General features: G+C 40.4%; 1 protein-coding gene across 10 annotated transcripts in view; it reads left to right on the top strand.

Annotated features, from left to right (window-relative positions):
* Dos (daughter of sevenless) overlaps nt 1–23,136 on the top strand; it is a 92,489-nt gene that overhangs the window by 60,230 nt on the left and 9,123 nt on the right. For 7 of the 10 annotated variants that reach the window (XM_072007778.1, XM_072007784.1, XM_072007777.1 and 4 more), the window contains 4 exons: nt 2,143–2,226; nt 3,018–3,101; nt 3,665–3,700; nt 4,909–4,965. In XM_072007778.1, coding sequence (XP_071863879.1) covers nt 2,143–2,226; nt 3,018–3,101; nt 3,665–3,700; nt 4,909–4,965 — 261 coding nt within the window. Of the gene's footprint in view, nt 1–2,142; nt 2,227–3,017; nt 3,102–3,664; nt 3,701–3,805; nt 4,110–4,908; nt 4,966–23,136 lie in introns of those variants that run through there. The other 3 variants (XM_072007783.1, XM_072007776.1, XM_072007786.1) reach the window with 2 other exon arrangements.

Genomic DNA, 23,136 nt, shown 5'->3' with positions numbered 1-23,136 from the left:
GGATTTCGACGCGTTCGACCGTGAACTTCGGCGTCTAAATCGAGCACCGAAATACGAAAACGGCGCGTTGAATTATTTACGAAGAAATCGTGACGCGACGAGTGCAATGTGCCTCGGAAAAGCGAAAATCCTTGGTCAAGAATATACAGTGGCTCATGAAAGTATTAGGCTGTTTACCATAAAAGAACTTTCATGTATGTTTATTGTAAACGTTTCGAAATTTGATCAGCGTTGTAACGAGATACGACCGTCGTAGTTATATTTGTCAAAATTGAAAGCATTCAAAAAATGTATACACATAGCAAATTCATAATACGAATAGATGTGTCCAATGCATTAGGTTGTCCGAAAAGTTTCTTTCGTTTTCCGAGGAAATAATAGACGCACAGTGTTTTTTGTTTTATATTATTTTTGTCGAATTACGCACGATCCATTTTGTCCTGTCGAGATAAACACCGCGACATTTCACAGACTTGGTTTCGCGTTTGTACGAAGATGCACTGTTGAACAAAACAAAAACTGTTTGTTTGCGAAAGAAAGGCACTTTTCGGACGACCTAATATATGTTCGTAAGAAGTTTGTAGAGGCGAAGAAACGCTTATGAGCCACACTTTGACGAGCCACTGTACAGAGACGTGGCTGCGTGTGTTTTCCATCGATGTATACTCTTTTTCTTGCTTTGCTACGCTTGCCGAGCGTAGGCGTGCTAGATCGCGCGACTCGCCGAACAAATAATTCATTATCATCGTTGCGGCCCGGTGATCGACCGAGATTCCACGGCCGACGATTTATAACGCGTTGACTTGTGCTTTGTTTGCTAATTGTCGTCGCGTGCTTGCTTGTACGCGACTCACGAGATTCGCTCTTCCGCCCACAACGAAGAATAATTTCGAATCAATCGCTGTTCGAGCGTATTTTTTCCTGTTTATTGTTGCAAATGAATATATTCGCGCAATAAAATCCGTGTCTTAATACGTTCACAATGTGGAGTGAAAACGTGTTTCGCTCTCGTATATCCGGGAAAGTTTCTTCAACTGTATCGTACAATTAGTAATTATCAGTTACGCGTACAATTAACTCTTTGACTGTAATTTTGACGTTGGATAATGTTGCACGATCAGAATATAGAAACAACATTCTGTCCGTTTGTGTACGTTTACGAGTTGTTTATTTACTATCGTAGCTTGTTTATCACCGTCACCGGTGTTTATTTACATTTGAAGGTAAATGTTTGTGTGCACAGTCTCATCATTCATTTACATTTTTCTTTGTTTATTTATCTTTTCCTTCGTATACTGACAAGCATAAATATGACTTATGGCACAGGTGGTATGAGAGACATTAACGCTAGTATCTTCGATTTGTAAATTACGCAACTAACGATAACCGATACGTCTTCAAACTACATTCTAGTCCGTACTTTTAACAAATTGACACAAGACTCTATCGCTTAGAAACAAACAGGTTCATTTATTACTTATTATTAACATATTACCTATTGTTCGTTATTATTCCTACCCATTTTTTAAAAAGTTGTTGAACCTTGCAGTTTAAAAAGTTGTTAAACAGTAAGAAGAACTGAAATAAAGAAGTTATATTTGTGCCTCAAAACTATCTATTTACGTTTAAAAAATTCTAGTCTCGTATAGTCACTAGGTACTTAAAAAAAAAAGTTTATAAAAATCACTCGTTTTTAGTGTCGTCACACGAGAATCTGCCCTTTAAACCAAATTGTTGCTGATGTCTTTATGCAAAATTCGCTGTAACTCGAAGACAAAGACAATACAAATTTTTGTTATTACTTCGGTGTGCCGAAGCCACCTGTAAAATATTTCTTGGGAATTAGCTCTTTGACGATCTCTGTACATCTGTGAATTTACAGACCGCGAGTAAAATTTCTATCTCGTTCGAAAGCGAGCAGCGAACGTTTTGCGCTTGGAAGCTCCTCAGGACCGAAGCATAGAAACATCGAACAGATCCTTTCTACTCGCGTTCCACGCGAAGAGAAAAAGCGGCGCCCGCGCTCGCGTTCCGTTCTGATACTCGAGGAAAGTCACGAATATTGTTTTCGCGTTCATGGAAAACTATGTGACACGTGGAAGCAGCACAGCGTGTCGTGACATTTCTTTCTTTATTTTACAGCGGAGGCAAACGAGAAAGAGCAACGAGATCGAGCACAAGGAGTACAATCAACACGTCGTGCAGAGGCACAGGATATCTCTTCGGGTAATTTTTCTTACATTTTCCGACACGGACATTGAAATCCCACGAATATTTCCTTCTCGTACGATTGATCACCGCGTAAATTTCTACCGATAAACGAATTCCAATGCAGATCGAAGGAAAATATGCAGATCCCGCGATAAAAAGGGATGTTCTTAATACGAAAAAGGAAAAAACCAAGAATATTAGTTGTTGAAAGAAACATTGTTTTAATATCTCCAATGTTTTAATGTTTCTCGATGTATACTTGAATATCATGATAAGCAATATTTTCTTTAATTATGCAAAAGTTAGACAAACACGAGACCAAGTGGCAATATTCTGCTGAATTTTAAAATTGCTTCTTTAAAGAAAAAGAAAATGAAAAATGTGACTCATCGTGTTCTTCCCCTGCTGTTTTCAGTTATAAAAGAAAGTGAAAAAAGGAAAGTATCATTCCAATACTTAATCGTGAAAATAAATTTCAGTGAAACACGTAACAAAGCTGAAGGAAAGAAAGAAAGGAAGATGAAAGTAGGAGTATCTTTTACCCGAACGTTTGATCGTCGATAAATAAGTAAATGTTCGTTGTTGAAACGAAGAACGGGATGAGACGAAAAGAAACGAAAGAAAGAGAAAATTCCGTAAAAGCGTTAGTTAAAGCGGAAATGGTCGTTTCGCGAAAGAGGTTCCTTTTTTTCTCAACGTTTTAATAGAGACATCAGCGTTGAAAACTAGGCCATGGGGTTTGCAGAAACGATAATTACAGGTAGCACAGTGGATAATTACCGAGTGTGCATGCGGTTCCTTTGCAGGTACTCGAGCAAATAAAGACGGTCATAGAGAACCGGAACCAGCTAGCCTCGGCGACCTCCTCGGATACTACGAGCACCATACACGTGAGTATCGAGACGTCATATTAAATCTGGTAAAGGAAAGAAAAAAGAACAAAGAAAGAGACCAAAATGAAAAAAGAAAAGAAAAGAAGATAATAAAAAAAAAGGGTCGTAGGAGAGGAAAGGGTTGGGACTTTTACTCGTTCATCGACCTCGTGCGCGGCAGACACCAATTTTTCCGCGAGCTTTTATCTCCATATGAAAGTAAGACCGGAAAGAAAGTCGTTGCGGTAAAAGATGAGAACGGGGGCAACAAAAATTGATCCAAAACCCTGAGCGATTCTTCGTACAACGAGATTTTATATATTTTCCAAATCCACCACAGCTTTTTCCCTACCGTTTGTGAATCTGCTTTTTCCAATTATATTTTACTCTCGCGGATCTCTACCTACGTTGAAACAATACATAATTGTTTGCAACAATAGCGTGACGCGATAAACGATATCCAATCGCAAAGCAGATAGTTGTAAGAAAGAATTCGCCGATACAACGAAGGATTAGATTCCGCGCGTACTGTTCCTTACCATTTGTCGTATCTCGTGTCACACTTGGTTTTTGCGTTTCAGGCTGTCGGTGAACGTTATCAGCAGGAAACCGCCGAGGTAAGATAGCAACGATGAACACTTTTCGTTCCGAGTATCGGTGTGATCGCGTAGCACTTTAGCGGTTCGGTGATTAGTCGCGTACGCGATGTGCGCTTGTCAACTTGCGAACGAGCTTCCTGTACTGCGAAGCGTTCGCGCAGGTCGTTATTTATTCGGCGGATCGCTTTTGCGATTTCTGTCGAGCAGAAAACGCTCGATTTCGCGATCCGTGTCAAATAAGAAACGATCGAATTCGTGTCTCTTGAGATCCGTCGAAAGTATGAAAGTTTACCGGTGAAGTAACTCGCGTATGGAAAACTGACGATATAACATGGCCGATGTGCGTCGCAGACCGCTGAAGAAATTCCTGAACAAAATACAGTTGTTGAATTCGGTCGTCTCGAATTTTCGGAAACAGATAACAGCGGTAAGGAGGAAGTGCTCGGTGAAGAACTTTCTCTGCTGAGAGTTTCAGAGATACGAGACCGGTGACATTCGACACTCGTCATTATATACTTTCATTCGTTACGTCATTTTGATGTGTAGCCACGACACCGGGATGTTTAGATAACACCGACGGAAATGTCGATTCGCTATTTTGCTAAGAAAAAAAAAAGACATAAAATAAAATAACGATGTAACGTGTGTAACGTGTAGTTGAGTGCGCGGTTGATTTATTCGACTTTCGATCACACCGTCAGGACGATACTTGCGTTATTGTTCGTAAATATTAGGACACTCGTTCGTTACATTTATCGGGAAATGTTGACAAATCCTTTCTTTCTTTCCTTCTTTTTTTTCTTTTTTTTTTTCTTAGAATTTTGCATTATAAAACATATGTAGAGTATCTCGTTTATATTAAATTCATTGCTATCTTATATCGTATGTCAGAATAAAATTGATCAAGTCGTTGAAAACGAGTAGCATGGAGATATAAGATTTTTTTCCCTCAACGTTATCTTTCTCGAGCCTTTCAGCTTGTCGATATTTTTAAGCAAGAATATACGTTAAAAGAATCACGCTAAGCTACTTGTTTAAAAGCTGTTATAATTTTAATATTGCAATATTTATCGCGCGGAAGAGAAGGAAAATACCGTGCCATTTGTTATCATGTGTCCTGATATTTATTGTTGATATTAGCGTAATCAATTGATTCGCTACGATCCTCTGTACTATATTTCCTGGGTGTGGCTATGACGTTAATTTCCGATTCTCTCGATTTCCAGAATCGTTTCATCGGCTTCGAGAAGCAGAATAAGAACGGAGAAGAAAATCAAGCGAAGGTGAGTCTTCTTAATTCTGGGGATATCTCGATCGGTCCGGCCATTCGTCTTGCTGTGCCAACTGCGAAAGGCAGACGGGATATTCCATTAATAGTCGAATCGTAAATCAGTATGAAGCAGTAAATTTCAGCGGGCAACAGGTGGCGAATGGTGACCGATAGAGAACCGTAGATTTTCGTCGATTTTTTTTTTTTCACATAGCTTCGTGTTTTTCATCTTTACGGCGCCAACGACTTGGAAAAACGTTTTCGCCGATAGCGCGAAACGTTCCAAATGAACGACGAAACGAATCAAGGGCTGGAAAGAGAAACGTCGAAAGCAATTTTTCGCGTGCTACCGGCCAGCGTTCCATTAGGCAGATTTTTAAACAATGAAATTGTAAAGTAACCGACTGCACGGTTTTCGTTGGCGATTGGTGCGGGAACGTCGCAAACACGGTAACTCGCGAAGATATTTCGATACTCGTTATAGAAAACTTTCGTTACGTTCGCGCGCGTAAATCTTAAAACAGTTATACTTCTTGACATAACTGTGATATTTTTTGTAGATCGTGGACACTTAGCTAACATTAGTCAGCGCGCACATGACATAGCCATAAAAGGATTCTATGAGTGAGTCAGTGGCAATTCGATTATTAAAGGGATCCGTATAAGTATGAAAATCGCCAGAAAAAGCCACGATATTACGTATTTATTGATATTTTTCATTTTCGTGTTACCTTGAGACTGTAAAGGAATATTTTAATATAAAATAGCTAAAACTAAAAGGACCGTGTTTGGTTCAAAGTTTCAAGGACACAGTCGACAAAGTTCTACAGAAGCTATAGGTATAAGTTACGCGATATTTCTAAAATTGCGAAAATGATCGAAAAACGCGTATTTAGTTGGAAAATCAATTAATTTGCAGACATCGGAGATTAATTGACAATGTACTACATTTAAGAATTAATTTCCTATAAAAAATAGAAAAGCGCGACACGTCGCTTCGTTCATCTCCTGTAACAGTTACATCAAATTCAATCCCATCGCTGGTATTCGCTTCTCTCTGTGGACGAAATAAAATCGTTTCTGCGAACGAAACCACAGAGCGCTCGCTGACAGAATGTTTTAAGTGCCTTTTACGGGAGTTCTCGTTGTTCCGCGCGTCTCTCACGTTGGACTTGCTCCGCTTCCCCGCGTGCCATACCGCTATTATTTCCGGCTGTTCCATCGCGAATCTCTGCTCTTATTGTCTGGCTCGCGACACACGACAAACCGTTAAAACAATGCCCGGTACCCGTATATAAATCGAAGCCGACCGCCTCCACAGCGGAAAACGCTTCCAGGAACGTGTGGCGCGTTAAAAGAAGTGGGTTAGGTTTTATCCGATTCAGTCGTTTACTTTTAAGCGCATTTGCTCGCTCGTAGTGGCAGCCTACATATCTGCGAACCATTTAAAGCGTCGCTACGTGTTGCGTCTGACACGATGAAAAAAGAAAAAGCAAAAAGAGAGCGAGGGAACGTAGAAAAGTTGTCTGAACGTGAATATTCGAGATTGAATATCCGAGAAGCGTTTGAAAGCGATTAGATTCTCGAGGCTAAGCGTCGAATATGGACCACGCGAAGAATTGTCATTTTTACAATTCGTATTATCCTGTGAAACGAAGAGTTGAATTTCAGCAACGAGATTTGTTCGCTACTAACGTGTCGTACGTGTTGTTCGAAAAGTTTGCAGCGGTTTTGTCAATCGATATATTCCGTGTAGAATTCGACGGAATTGGAACAGGATTGTTATAAGTTTCTGCCAGCCAATGAAACAGGCATGAACAAATTTCGTTTATAATTATTTCAAAAACATTGGAAGCGGTCGTATGTAGATCGAGATTCGTTAACGAAAAGATTTTATTTTTCAATAAGATAAACCGATGCTTGTCCGTATATCGATAAAGAAGCGATTGCTGGACGTTGAGCGTAACGTCCGACTTTTTGCTATCTCTTGGGTGTATCGTAATCTCATTAGCATTTATCGTAGCCTTTATATTTGCTCGAAACTTCTGATATTCTAAATGTCTTGCGAAGATATTCGAAGGAATTCATTAACGAAAAATTTCTCGAGTAAAAGTGAAGTATAAATAGAAAAAAGTTCTCGATCGAAATGATGCGCGTCTTGTTCGGTATAGCGTGTATATGGGACATTGTAATTAAAGAATTGAAATTCTTGCATGTGTTCTCTAATTCGATGATCAGAGATCGTACTTGGAAATTACAAATAGTTGTTTAGAGAGAGAGAGAGAGAGAAATAAAAAATATATACGTTCGAGAGTGAGCGCACTATGAATAGGACAGTATATAAAAGCGACGCGATATGGCGTTTACCGTTACTTGGCCCGAACACTCGTTACAGCGAGGATCGAGCCGTCGAATGCTTCGAGTCTCCCCCAGCTAGGTCTCTTTCGGTTCATTGGGAAAACCGACAGAGAACGGTATTACGCCTCTGTCGCGACTGGCAAAGTTGTTTTCATTCGGCCGCGCTCGCGATGACTAACTGCACTCGTTGCAACGCGTTGCCGATTTGCAGTTCTATTCGCGACACGTCACACATGTAAATAGATTTTGTTGTCCGTATGAAATTCCAAGCACGACCTCGTTGTGCTAATCTCTTGCAAATTCAATCTTCGTCATATGGAAGTCGAAGTTATTACATGCAAGTTCAGAACATTATACTATCGTTAGACTGCAGGTTTTTATGCATTTATGGGCAAATTTGAAGGTGAAAAAATGCACATAATATGCGAAAGTATATAAAACATCCTAAATATAGCAGCCTTTACAATGTTTTATAGATAAAACGATATTTTATTCAGGTTTCAGTTCTTTTGTTATAAATAATAAAAATATGAATTTGCATAAATATCTGCGGTCTAACGATTATCGTATCACGTGGCTTTGCAAATTACTTGTTTTAAAAATTATTAGCGAATTGACGATGTTATAGAATTCTTTATTATTTCACATGGCTTTCGTCAGGCTTTTAGCGCACCTGCAAGTTACGTTATTTTCGTAAAGAATCGCGTAAATCACCGTATCTTTTTCTTATTATATACTGGAACAAACTTTTCTCATTTGCTTTTAAATTTTCTCAAGCGTGTGAAATTCAAATTTGGTACCCACCGTCGAACGAGTACATTCGATATAATGTTTGAATGACATCTGGACTGTATTTACCTAGTTAGACGATGCGGCGCTAAGTAGATACGGTCGGTAATACACAGGAAAGTAGAGTTGCCTGTTGCTAGTTACCAAGCGAGTAGTAAGTTTGTACGTCGGTAAGACAAATGTGCAGCAGGTAGTACAGTTTACTGTTGAGGTATTTACAAGTAGTACCTGTAGTAACGCGATACCATTGGAAATGCTCGATAATATTTAGTAACATTCTGTATCGTTGTAACACGCAATTATTTGTCACAGCTATGATCGTAACGTTCTTTTATTTATAAATAGAGTTTTATTGCTTAAAACGAGTCACTATACGTATTTTGTCGAGAGATAGAAAGAACGAGCGCTTAAAATTGCTTGACCGCTTTGTGAGGTGGAACTTTCTTTGTCCGTTACGTAAAAAGGCTCGTACTTTGGCTTCAATCGAACGAGAGAACGCTTGTGAAACTAGAAAATGTCTCGGTTTTAGCTTTTTGTTGCCACTTGGGTAACTCGACCGCGTTATTTAGTTGGTATTATGATTTAATTCAGTATCCAACCATTGATATTCTGTCCCTATTAAGGATATACCTAACGTTGGTCATATCGCTCCCCGATGAACTTTCTTGTCTTTTTCTTAACCAGAGAAGATGTGTTAACTACCAGATCGCGAGGGACATAACAATTTCTTATTTAGAAATTCTCTATATTTTTACATGTTGGTCCCTTCCTGTTAAATTTGCATATTTACATTTGCAAGCACTAAGATCGAATATAACTGAGATTTATTCGTCTTTATAAATTCATTGATCTTTTAGTTCCACGATTATACAAATTTCCCAACGAGGGATAATTCCGTTAAGAAATTCGCTGCTATCGACGCATACGTTGCGTCAATACAATTATCTAACAATTACAAGTGCAGTTGACGTAACTATACATTTTTATTTGGATGCCTTTCGTCAAAATGGCTTATGTAGGATATTGTAAAACAGCGATTGACGTATTACAACGGTTATTTAATCTGTAAACCGGTATCTTCGAAAAAATAGATACGATGTATTTTCCAAATTTAATTTTCTCGGAAATAGAACGGTATAAAAAATGTTATCCTACATTTTCCTCATACAATAACGTCTATTATTCGTTCCTCTTTCGTTGAAAATCAGTCACCTTCGTGTATGCTTGACAAATTTTCAAATTCGATTTTCTCCAAAAACGAAGCGTTAAACGAAGAAATCTTATTCCATCTTATGATTACCGGAACGCTGTCTAATATTTGTAATATTTTTTTTTTTTTGGTCGGTCCATCGGAATAACCGACGAAAGATTTATGAAACGCTCTTTTTCCGTATCAGCGCACGGCTTTTGACATTTGCTCGTGAGCTTGGCAGAAGGTTCGTAAGCCAGTTTGGTATTTGCGTGGCATTTATTGCACTGCGTTGCTTTCGTCACGGAATGCCAGCAAGGCCGGCGAATCCTTACAAATCCTCGCGGTGAACCGCGGTACCGTTAGCTCGGTGAATAAAATCTCCGCCTCTGTTTATTCGATAAATTGGTACGACTGCTCGCGTACCGACCCCGATCTCGAAACGAGAGGTCGCCGTCGAAAGCACGTGCCACTGCTCTTCCCCCGAATTTCTACTTTCCGCGATAGTTTCCCTCGAAAATTGTATTATCGTCGAAACGTTACGAAGGCATCGCACGACTCGTCGTTGCGACAGGATATTCCGAAATTCTTGCTGGTTTCACCGACGCATCAGGATTACGGAATCGTAGACGATCGTAACCTTAAACTATAAACAACTATACTGCGTTGAGCTGAAATATCAATCGAGGTGGTACACGAGCAAAGGAAGTGTACTCTTCCTTCCTTCGTTCATTGTCGCGCGATATTATTCACCGCGTTTCGTAATCGTAGAATTGACTCTGTGATTCGAGGGTCTTTTTCTTGCTATTTTCAAATTCGATATATCGTCGAGTCAATGTTCGTATCAAATCTATTTACGCGTTTGATTTTGAGATTAAATTTTTTAATAGTTTCAGCGTTTTCGTCGTCACTTTCGATTTATAGAAAACGTGGATGACATTAGCAGACTAACACGAATTCCGTTAAACCAGCAACGTAACAACCAAACTAATGTTATTCGTTTCTTCCACCTTATATAATCGAATTCGTCGGTATGCTTTTCGACTATCTGATATTAACACACTTGGTTTTAACCGGCAAGTGGCATAATCACAGAGAACAGCAACTGGTCTACTCGTATATTTTAAACCTAAGAAGAACAGCATTCCGTCTGAAAAGAACTTCTTTCTGTCTGTGCGAGGTACGTTCGTTCGTGCGAGTTTCCCTGTCCAACGTCGGAAAAGGAATTTAGAAAAATGGGGGGAAAAAGAGAAAAGAAACGGTACAACGTGCTCCGAACCACGGGTTTCCAGGTATTACGTCGCGCGACGGTTCACCGATCGATTATGAAAGGACCAAGGCGACGAGAAAGGAACGGTTACGATAGGTCAGTGACGACGAAGGGGAAGCAACGAGACACGAAGAAAGAAAATGTGACGGCGACATCCTGATCGAGCGTGAACGCGCTCACAGGAGCCGCTGTTTGCTTTCTAAACGCTGGCCTAGCGAAAAAACACCGAAGATTCTGCTACGTTTTCGCGGTGTCGAAACGTTTTGTCAGGGCGAAGTGAATGTCTAGGTAAGAGGACAGCGGCGAGAGCGCGTGACACAAGTGGAGGGAACGCGATGGGAGCTTTCGTGCCATGGTGCTCGAACGAACAGCTGGCAAGCAGCAAGATTGGTAGCACCGTTACCGCGCTTGCTTGTCCGATTCCTCGTAGATCAGTCTCCTCGATCGTGCATCGTCCCTCTTTTTCTCTTGTCGGGGGTCATTAGTCTTCAGTGACGTATCCGAATAGGATTTGCCTCGCGTTCCACGCTATCCTAGCAAAAGCTCCATACCGTTCGTCCTTTCCACGTTGTACAAATTTGTATTACGCTTGATTACCATGTACTTGACGTTCGAACGAGTCATCGTGCTCCTCGAAAATCTTTCAAATCGTATACACACGTAGGCGTTGTATTAAAACATTTTGTAACGTCATTGGCACCGTGATCGGACACGATCGTCGCGATTATATCGGTAAAGTTTCAAACGAATCTGAAAATGTACGTACTTGCTGATCTTACATCGAACGTGATAATTAACCCAAATTATCAAGAGAACGCTTAGTCGGTCACAATGTCGTGCTTACGCTAGATTAAGATCTTAAGACGCGTGTACGTACGTACGTAAAAGTCGAAACTATTTGCAAGAGTTACGGTAACATGGTAAATTCTACTAATTATGTACGCAAGTGGAAAACTATTTCGCGTATCGCTCGTAATAAATACAATGCAATTTTCCACGATAAACGCGCAAACACCTTAGCGGTTGATGCGGCGTTAAATAACAATAACGACAATTTTCGTTCGCCGCTATCGCCAGCGTATTTTTCCTAAACCTGTACGCCGTCGTATCCCAGAGATTCGGTCGTCAGCTCGAGCTCCGTTACCGACCAGGTTTACCTGTTTTAACAGAATTATGGAAGCCCGAATGATTGCCGGTTTCCCGGATTCCGCTTGCGATTGTTTCGAATGGTAGTTGTGGCGCTCGACCGTGCGATTACGTCCCTGTCACCTGTGCTACCTCCACGACCGGCATTGCCACTTCTACCCGCGCCGAAAGTCAGCGAGCCGAAGAGGAAGAGTCGCCGCGAGCGGCCAGTACGACGACGCGTTTTCCGCGCGCGACACGCGTGTGTTTTACTCTCTTTTCCTCTCTCTCTGTCGTCTTTGTACGCGTTTTATATTTCCGCTTCGTTCTCTGCTGGCTTCGCGCGAAGGGCTTCGCTCGGTGGTTCCTCGCCGCCTACTTTACGATCGATCGCACCGGACACGAAGGTCGAGGCGGTTCAGTTCGAAGGCAGCGTTTCCGTCGGACTGCACGCGGTTTCTCGCCGTAGTAAACACTCGCGCGGATCGTTCCATGGTGTTCACACATTGGATTGAATCACCTTGTCCCGATCGGCAAGTCATTTTCGGTGGTGAAGAACGGTAATCCGTGATGGTGGAAATCTCGCGATAAGTATCCGTCTCTCCGTGAAACATCGCGCGTATGGCGATCGAGTAACTTTAATTTCTTTAATTACTTCGAGTGCATTTTTATGCTGTACTTTTTATTTCCGGAATTTTTTTTTTGCCTTGCTGAGAATGATCGATATAGCGACGTCCCTTTTATCGTAAATGCTGCATTTTTTTTTTTTTAATTCGATCACGAGGCCTTTTGACGCTCGAATAGCTTCGATGATCGAATAGCTACTGGACGTATTTTTACGGCGTGCTCTCATTTTCTTACATTGGATTAGTGGAAGCGATCGTGACGTTCTTTGATTGAATATCCCATTGGATCGTTCGACAAGTTGGCAGTGCTCTTGACTGTGTCGATATATTCCTTTGTGTATTTCTTGAGTTTGATAGATGACAATTTCTTACGAAGTTCTGCCAGATAACGGGACACCGAATTGGAACAAGTATCGATTCTAAGTGGCGCGTTAAACGTTGCAATTACAAAGACGAAATTGATCAACGGAAAGGATAGTGTTTTAAAGCCGGTGTATCGGCGAAAGATAATAGAGAAATACGTATTGTATCGGAGCTAAAATTTTCGTTACGAACTTTCAGAATAACCCGATAGTTCTTTTATCTGATTAGGAGGACTTTGTACGAGAGTGCTTCTAAGTATTTGTAAGGACGACACGCGACGCTTCAAAATACAGATTTTCGAAATTTCAGGCACTCGTTACAATTGCTTTTTTCGCGATAAACCGTTATCGTATTGATAACGTGTTCGATGAATTTTGATACATGTAGCATTTAAAGCCATCTCCCTTTGATAAACAGCTTAGATACTTATCGCGATTAGATCGATCCATCATCGGCTCTTTTATCCACCAATGTGTACGAAATAATATTAATTGAAAAATCTATCGAGCGCATAATCCAGGGATGATAAGAATAGGAAACTACGATAGCAGAGATTTCATGAAGTGGGCAAACTTTCCTGCGAATGGGTTACGCGGTTATTATGCAACAATTTACCTTTAAATGCGTGATTTTTAAAATGTGATAGTATAAAAATAACGATTTAAAACTATCGATTTATATGACAAAACAGTAGAAAGATAATGTTAAAGATCCATCCCATTTTTTTTTTTTTTTTTATATCTTCTTTATTCGAGATGGGATTTATCGTCGAATCGATCGAACAAATAATCGATCGTTTAAATAATTCTGTGCTCTTTGTCAAATGCTTTTGAAATTGTCTTTTAATTAAATGTCTTGCATCCTCTGTATATGTAGCTCAAACTTTACGTATCGCGTGTCACATAAAACGTTTCGTGTAACATATATAAAATATGCAAAATAAGTTTTCACGAGTGTTCGAAAACTTTCGTCTACCTGTGTATATTTTAATGGTAACGAGCGCGCTAATTCCAAAATCGCTTTCCTAAATCTGACACCCGTGAATCGAACGGTACACGCGTTCCAATCCGTTTGAACGGTCGTTTAGAAAGCGGAATAGTTAGTTCGACGTCAAAATAGAGACAATTCGCGATTGTATTGCCGCGAAACGCAACGACGTTCGAGGATCGTTGCATCCTGCGGCACAGGAGCAGCGGGTGCAACGCGTTTGGCAATCAGACCGCATCGATCGGTCAATTCCAAGGCAGATAAACGACTCTCGGTGTCGGTACGAGCCGACGATGGAAATTAGCATGCTTCCTCCATTCCTCGTACTTCCTTTTCCTTCGCTTCAGTAAACGTACGCACTCGATGGAACGGCCGCCGCTCCGTCTCTTCCTCCTCTTTTTTTCTTTTTTTAATTTTGTAACAGTTGTTCGGCGAATCGTTTTTTTTTTCCAGCCAACGTTTCATATCTTTCCATCTTCTTCAAAGCGGCGAGAGAATGGTGAAAAAGAATAATTGGAAAAGTTGGATAAAACAAAACGATTTTCAGACGTTCGTGGCTTCTTGGTCGATTATCCTCGAAATTATCTTCTTTTTCCGCGTCGATGAAGCAACAAGATTGGTTGCGCCTCGAATTAACAATGGAGAAACTTTCTGGAAAATGGTGAATTAAATTATATCGGAAATTTCAACTTTATTTACGTTTTATTGATAATTAAAATGCCACTTAGAAATGGCACTGTTCGGATATTTATAAAATAAGTATGAAAATCATAGTAATGTTATTCTTTGATTTCAATTGTTTTGGCTAGAGAGTACACTGTGTGTCTATGTATTCGAAGAGTACAGAGAAAAACGATCATGGTAGATTAAAAAGCGAAATTGAAATTTTAGTTTCGCGTGATAAAGCTTCGAGGAAGCTATTAGAGTGTAATAGAACACGTTGAGTGCTGTGCTGTTTTCGTGCAACCTTTAGCTCGAGTCACGTGCACCGTCAATAGTACGGTAATTAAAGCGTCAATAGATCGAACAGAAAGTGCAACGTGGCCCATATATCAAACTCTCGAAGGCTAAAACGATCGCTTGCTCACCTACGAAATTAAAAATTTAACAACGAATTTCTTGCGAACATTCGATATTCGTCAAAAGATGCGGAAATTATATTATATTAGACCTACATTGATATTCAAATCAGCTAGGTCATATATGTACATATATATTGGAGAAAGCTTGTTTTTTGATTTCACACATCACGCGAAGAAGAAATTTCCATAAGTAACTATAACGGCATCTTTGTCAAAACAAATTTCGTCGTTTCTTCGACCAACGGTCGACAAGTTTGTTTTTTAAATACTCAAAATGTAACTTTTTATTTTTGAACTAATTATTTTTTCTATCGCGATTCGTCTTTTCGTTGTTTCCTTCGGATAGTTCATTCGTTTAACGGACGATGGTTACGCTGCTACTAAAAAAGATCGACGGAACGATCGTTTTAGCCGTGTCGTTGACTTCACGGCGCGTTTACCGGGTTTCGTGGACTCCGTGTGCCTCGTTCAGCCGCGATTTAAATATTTATAAGGCCGCGGAATACGGATTCGTCGTACGGACCATGTTCGTACGGGACGTGGTTCATCGTTGGCGCGATTTTCTCTCGCGAAACCTTTGGAATCGCAAGAACCGTAAGAGGACCGTTGCTCAATCTACCGACATTATCCGTTTCGACGAAAAGAGAACTCATGGAGATTCCATGCTATCGATCATCGTCCATAGATTTGAAATATTTCGTGAAAGCTCGCTCTAATCCTTTCGGACGATTCGCTCGTTAACATCGATAAATTGAATAGGTGAAAGTATAGGGTGTCAAAATGCAGAAAATAGTATCACTCTTAATGAGCCATGGATCGGAGAAAGAAATCACGAACAAATCGACGATCTCGTCTTTTTCTTCTCTATTTTCTTCCCTTTTTTATGCCACATTCGAGATTGTCATCGTACGGAATTATAGAAAGCTATTATTTATTAGGTCTTTACGAAAGCGATACGATTGTTCGCGCGATAGACGAAAATAAAAAATTACCTTATTATCATTAACGATAGTAATTAGACTGCGGATTTTCATGCGTTTGTAGAAAATTTGCAGATACAAAATGCACAGAATGCGCATAATATTATGCAAAGATATATATAACAGCCAAAGAGTAATACTTTCTGAAATATTTAATAACTAAGACAAGTTCTATCCAAGTACCGTTTCTTTAATTGTATTCGTAGAAACATGAATTTGCATAAATGTCCGCAGTCTATCAATAATATTAGCAAACCGGTAAATTGAAGATTTTAGATTATAGACCTGTCTTTTACGACATCGTAATTTGTTTTATAGAGGAGTCAGTCCTATTAGTAATTGATCGGCGATGTATTTCCCCTCGTCTTTTTCTCAACGTTCTTTATCTTTTTCCATTAAAATTTCCGATTGTGTACGATTTCGAAATTCTATTTACAAGATGACTCGGTACAATTCGATTCGAAACGAATAAATATCTTGTAATTTCGACGTACATTTTCAGATTGCTGTCGAATCTTACCCGCTAGATAGAATCGCGATAGTCGTGTTTCATTACGCTGCTAATGAAATTTCAAAATGTTTCGTCTAATACACGCGATGTATTTGTAAAAATCTTTCGTGATAGGTGTAAATATTTTAGATAGTCACAGTGTATGTATCCTTCTTTTCGCGCCGTCTATAATCGTAGCAAAACTTGGGACAGCGACAGAAGCTGTCGGGAAACTTTTTCTAGCATCGTCGAAAGCGACTTTTGTATTCGTTTCACTGGGCGAAGTCGTTGGTGCGAGTCTGAAAAACGAGACGACCGCTGCTTAGGCCAGAGGTTGAAACATAAGACTAGTTATACGATTTTTCATCCGGCGGAGCAACGACGTATCTCACGTTACTCCGTCGTATCTTCGCGATCGATCCCTCTTTCTAGCTTTTTCGTTTCGATTCACTTTCCCGTAACACAGACGAACACATCGTTGAACTATACGCATCGCGCGAAAAAGAAATTTCAAAATACACGGTGATTTCTTTGTCAGGTCATTCCGTGAGTGATACAGTTGTATTTCGTACGTTGAATCAAAATGGAAAGTTATCTATCGACATCGAAGTGATATATTTTTCATTATTTTTTTTAATAATTCTGTCAGGGTATCTGGAAAAGAATTTCAAAATAGACGATAAATTATTCTCGAAATAAATTTCGTTATCTCCGTCCGATCGACGATCGACAAAGTCTGACGGTATCTATATACATTTCTTATTGTAATAAATTCTTTCTGTTTTTATGGATATAAAATGGGTTTACGATAAACAGAAAATGTCCATATGTCACGCTATCAATGTACACAGGATTACACGCAAAATCGATCGTTGGCTTTGATATTTAAAATTAAGATTCTCCTCCGATAGGTGTTTGATAGGTGAAACGGTCGAGCATATTCGCCTAATGGATGTCCTCGATATGTTCGTTCAATCGACCGTAAGAGTCGCTTTCTTTTGGGAGACACGTGGACGATCATTTAGCGTGAAGAAAGTCTGATAATTCGTCTTGTAATTAAAAGTAGGGTAATCTGAGGTAAAACGGTGTTAAGGGGAAACAGCTACAAATTCTTTCTTTTCACATTTTGTACCTACTTACTAACGCGATGCCTTATTTTTCAATCTAACAGCACGCGAACGAAATACTTTTGAAGTACGTGGCAATTCTGCAATTTTGATTTTACCGGAAGCTTATCGGTTTCTCTCTCATCTTGTCGCAATTAAAACGACGAACATGAATCGGTAAAATATATGTCGCTTGACCATTGCTTCTCAACGAATAATATTTAGTAAACGTTATCATTTATTGAACCTTATCTGGTCTTGTAATTTTTATTTTTATCGCAATTTTTATCACAAAATTCGCACGGTACACAATGAAATTCCTTCAAAGACCTTCTCCTTTTTATCAACGCCGTTTTCGACATTTCTAATTTCGTATTCGCAATATAATAACATATAATAATATAATAAAATACTACAATAGTCGCTTTTGCTTAAATATTTTTATAATTCACTGCAAATGTTGGTCAACTCGTCCCGAACAAAGTTTCAACGAAAAAGTTGCTATTCCCTAATGCCTAAAAAATATTAATTAAAACAATTAACTATCTATATACTTTCGTCGACGGTATTCGCATTAAATAAATTCGTAAAAATCTATACGATCGACAAGTCCAGCATCGATTACGAACATTCGATCAACAGATTACGAGTCGATGAATCGTTGATTTTGGCGCCTGGGCGCTACCACAGTTTCGCAGGATGCAAAGAGGGAGCGAGATTTCAGGGGCGCGTTGAGGAGGGAAAACGTAGGAAGAAGGGAAGGGAAGGGGAAAAGGTGGAAAACCAGGGTGTACGGCGGCAACGTTTGATCGTTGAAATAGAGGGTCGGCGCGCAATTAACCGGTCGGTATGACGAAATGGCTCGGCTCGGCCCCGTGAGAACTAGGCGAGTCTTAAATCGTATTCCGCGTGCGTGTCACTACGCCAGGGCGAGTTCTCTTTCGCTCGGAACGAGTTCTTGAGGACGCGCTCGCGGCGTGACCGAGGTCGCAAGAAGAAAGAGAAGAAAACCACGGCGCGCTCGCGGTAATCGCTCGTGCTCGCGGATAAGTGGCCGTTGCTCGTGAATTCGACCCGGTTGTCCTCGCGTTTCTTTTCCTCGTCTTCGCGATATCCCGTGAAACGACGTTTAGAATCGTTTCGGCTCGCGATTCTTTGTTTCCTTCGCGCCTTTTGTTCACGCTCGTTTCTCAATCCGTCCAATTACAGAGGAAAGAAAAGTGTCTGTTAAACAGCCAATTTGTCACCGATTCGTGCCAGGTTGTTCAGATTACCACGATTACTACGTTTTATCTTTTGGAAAGTTTAAGTCGAGTTTCATTCGAAGAGATAAACATCGTCGAACGGAAATGATCGATATCGCGAGCGAGGTATCAACGGAAAGCAAAAATGTCGTTAGTTTGTCAAAAAGCGACGTAAGAGCGTGATACGCGTATACGTGTGAAATTTAACATTTCGTTTCGAAGGAATCGTACAAATAAAATTGAATATATTTTATAATGTTAGGAATTCGAAGAAACGTGATTGCCACGTAAAAAGTATCCTAAATTTGCTGTTCTTCGTACGAAGAAAGTTTTTATCACGTGGTACTTGATCGTCGATAAATTACGTAACGGAATCACACTTAAAACCTCTGAATTATCGGAAGATAATTTCGCCTAACTTAAAGCCTGCTACGTAATGATTCCTACAATTTTCACACCGCGCTTTATCTAAATTATTATCCAAGGGCGTTGAGCGAAAAACCAACGCGACTAACATCGAAAAAATCGCAAAGACTGTATATTCGAAGCAACGGAAACTTGGAATTTTATTTTGCAAGCGTTGGAGTAATAAAAAATATGAAAAAGTTACGCGCGCTAACGTAGGAAGAATGCGAGATCGGTACAAAGCGTGCGGTTATCTGTTATCGGTTTTCAGCGAACCGACACGATAAGTGCAGTATTGTAGAACGAACGCAAGAGGTTCCGCAGTGAAATCATCGAACGTCCACGCTCCTGATTCGTCGCGGTATGATGCATTTTCACGCGAGCAGTGGATCATTTTCGTGCTCCTTCCTCGACTAGTCTACTCTCTTTCCGCGTATTTTTTTTTTTCTCTCTCTCCCTCGCCTCGCCCCTCTCTGCATCGCGCGACAATGGCACGGAAACGCGAGCACGTCGCTCGTAGCGTGGCGTGCCAGATTTCCAACATCCTGCCAACCTGCTTCAACATTCCCGATCGAACGGCCGGCCTTTGAATTTCAAAGTTTGAACGTACAACACGATTCTAATCTCGTATGGGCGTGCGTTTTCACTGTGAAATATGAAGACGTTGATTTGTAAAGGAAATTCCTGTGAAACGTTGAATCACCCGATAGAAAGCGAAATTGGTCGACGAGGGTTCGTTAATGAGACGTACGGTTGCAGAATCATCGCGCCGATACGATACTAGTTTCAGTGTCGAGAATCTACGGTTTCTTCGGTTTCTTCGATTTGCCTTACTTTCCATTTCCGTGAAAGCCGCGCTCGTTTTCCGCGGCATCGGACGAAGCCGATTACCTTCCAGCTCGAATCTTCGCGGATCAACGAGCGCAGACGGAGAAAAGAAAATTTCGTTAGGTGGAGTTTCTTATTAAAAGACGCACATCGCCGGTTATACGCGTCAAGCTACTTATTTCCTTATATTTGAAGGATATCGAGCAGTAACGCGATAAATTACATTTTCTATCTTCTACAGGCAAGCAGTTTTATGATTCAAAACGATGTCGATTGATCGCGCGTGAAAATTGTCTCGTTATTCGGTTTTTAAATTAAACACGTTTATTCGCATACTCTTGCAGACAGTTTAAAAACATCCTCGTTATATCAAAATATCGCTTGTCTTAAAATAGTTACGCGTTGATACATCGTATCAAACTTTTCCTGTTTAATCACGAAGTAACGTTAAAATAAAAAAACCAGCAAAAATATATTTGTCACGATTTGCTCTCGTAATTTTCATTTATCGGGAAAATTTGAACTAAACGCGAAAACAACGTACTGCTACGTAAAAGTTATTAATTTCCATCATCTCAAAAATTCTCCAGCCTATAATCTCGTCTTTCTGTAAAAGATGATACCTTTCGTGATAAATCGTTTTCGCTGTACATCGAACCTAAAGTCGATAAAGATCGATTTGAAATTTCCACTGGGAAAGGAGTCGAGGCGCTTGAAAAACAGCGAAAGATTTCGGTTAATCGCGAGATGTTTGCTCGCGTGAGCAAAAGTAACGGTGCGCGCACGAGCGATAAAGCAAATTGAGAATGATGACACAATAAGATACGCGACTGGCCAACTGGCATGGAAGAAGGCAGCTCGTGGACCACTGAGATCGATCCTGGATCGGATCTTGGTAACGACGAGAAGATGTGGAGCGTCGATACATCCGACAACCGATCTAATCTCAGGCTGCTGCAACCTGTTATCGTACTTTTATCGTTAGTTTCGCGTCAACGTCCAACCAACGCGCAACGTTTACCTCGTGCCAGTAATCTTTGATCGAGAAACGCGAGAAATTGCCCAAGAATAACAAGCAGCAACGTTTCACGTCTGTGACGGTTAATTTTCATCGGAATATATAGCGACGGTTCGACTGAATCGTCCAGTGATAATAAATAATTGTGGCTGTCAGTTTGGTCGATAATCTCCGTAGCAACGAATAGTAACGACAACGCTCAGGTAGCTCGATTCATCGCCTTCCTTCCCCTAACTAAATACGAAATCGTAGGCTTTCCCTTGATATTACGTCTTGTCACGTAACGTACATGTAGGGTACGCGACGTTTCTTTGAAAATAAACGAAGACCACAGGTGAAAGACACGATGAGTCATATTTTTCGTGTTTTACGGAAGAGCAAGTTTTTACTTTCGATATACATCGTCGACGAATTTCGCGTCAAAACCGTCTTTCCATTCGATTCTGACATTATGGGAGTACGTGCTTTCGTAGTTTCTTCGAATATTTACAAAGTATCGATCTCTCTTATCGTGAGAAATGGAAAAATATTGGATAAAGACATTTCGAAGTAACAAGACACAAAGAAGACATTTAGCGAATTTCTATTATCGAAATTGTTCGGTCTTGCAAACTTATCTTATTCGGCGACTTGTCGGACAAACGAGAAACTACTGTACCTTTCTACAAATATATCGTAGCAGGTGGAAAGCGAATCGGGCGAAAACGTCGGATTTTCTACAACCACAACCACTCTATTCGAATACCTGCAACACCTTCGATCGGCCGTTATTGCAAAATCACCGGTGTTTCAGTGCTCGGTCACACCTCTACCACCTGCACGATCTGTCCGCTTACATTCCAACCGGATACGCGCGATGTCGGTGCGCCGCGGCGCCGCCGGGTCCGGCGGAAATTACGGAACGTAATAATTTTCCACGAGAGAAGAGAAAGTGACGTCGGGACACCGTGGCGAAAGAAAACTCGAACGACGTTGCGCAACCGTTTAATAAACGCACCGGTTCGCGACCTGCTCGAACTACCGATTTCCGTTCAAGTTAATAACAATCCGATTTTGCTTACTCGAACGGAAAATCACCGAGAAATTTTGTAAGATCAGAGAGTCCTACGAAAATGTGTGTCGCGGTTAGTAGGATGATCGGTGAATCAGCTGATAGAACGATCGCCGATAATCGTTTCGCGCGTTACCTTTTTCTTCTCGCTCGATCAATCAACCGGACGTTTTTTGGTGGATACTCGGGCCGCGAATCGATAAATTACGAATTTTAGACTTTGATCTTACAATTTGGAATTTTACATCAAACAGGATAATCGATTAGCTTGTGATTCGTGCGAGGGATAACTCGTAGCTTCTCGCTTTAGAATTTCGCTAATAATATTGCCACTTTACTTGCAAGATATGGTCTTGATATTTTATAAATCCTAGAGGGTCGAATTATTTTGCAAAAATCGCTAAAAAATTCCCGAATCTTGTTGTAGATTTAGACGTATCGTGATTAAATTGCCAAAAGAACGATGTTATAGAAAGCATGGTTCCCTTAAAAGCTATTCACAACTCGTACGAAAACGATGGAATGGAAAATTATGAGAACCGTGTTCGCTATTCGTCGCAAAGCGATATACTTTTATAAAGCAAATTTAGATTTTTACAACTGGCTTTTATATATTATTTATGGTGTGGTATAAACGGAAACACGGTGCAGTGCATAAGGATGCGTTATAATCTTGCAATTCTTTACGAATCTTCTTCCCGTCTTTCCCAGTCTTTTACGAACACGCAACACATTATCTGCGAGGATTTCCTGTGGTGTCAGTTGGTGGAATAAAATCGGGGGATGTGTCGTCCAGTAAGCTTTATCGTAGCTGGGATACGAGGATTCCTAGTATCGCGTAAATTCAACCGATAAAGTAGGTCGTGTTAACACGGATACGGTCGTTAAGGGGCAAATCGATGAATACCAGCGTTTTTACGAATCGACGTGATATTCTGTAAGAAACGAACGATATTAGTTTCATAATAGTTTCATAATAAATTTAACTTAATTACTCGTAGTGTGCGTGTAACTCCGATGTAAAAATTGCTTGCGATTAGCTGGTTAGATAGCGATTCCGCAGTTTTCATTTCGAGGCCCATTCTGCAAGGCTGACCTAACCAAATGACGCAATCTTCGGAAACAACCGTTCTTTCGAGTTTTTATACGTTCTCGCATGGTTATTGGATTAAATTATTTGATCGAAGAGCGGCGGATGTGAGCTCGGCAAAATCCAGGCCAAAGATGTGCCCACGTCGGGCGCCCACGATGTTTACCCAACACCTTTCCTCGA

This window comes from Bombus fervidus, chromosome 7 (assembly GCF_041682495.2).
Source record: "Bombus fervidus isolate BK054 chromosome 7, iyBomFerv1, whole genome shotgun sequence".
In the NCBI taxonomy this organism is placed as follows: domain Eukaryota; kingdom Metazoa; phylum Arthropoda; class Insecta; order Hymenoptera; family Apidae; genus Bombus; species Bombus fervidus.
This window is presented reverse-complemented; position numbering and strand designations above follow the sequence as displayed.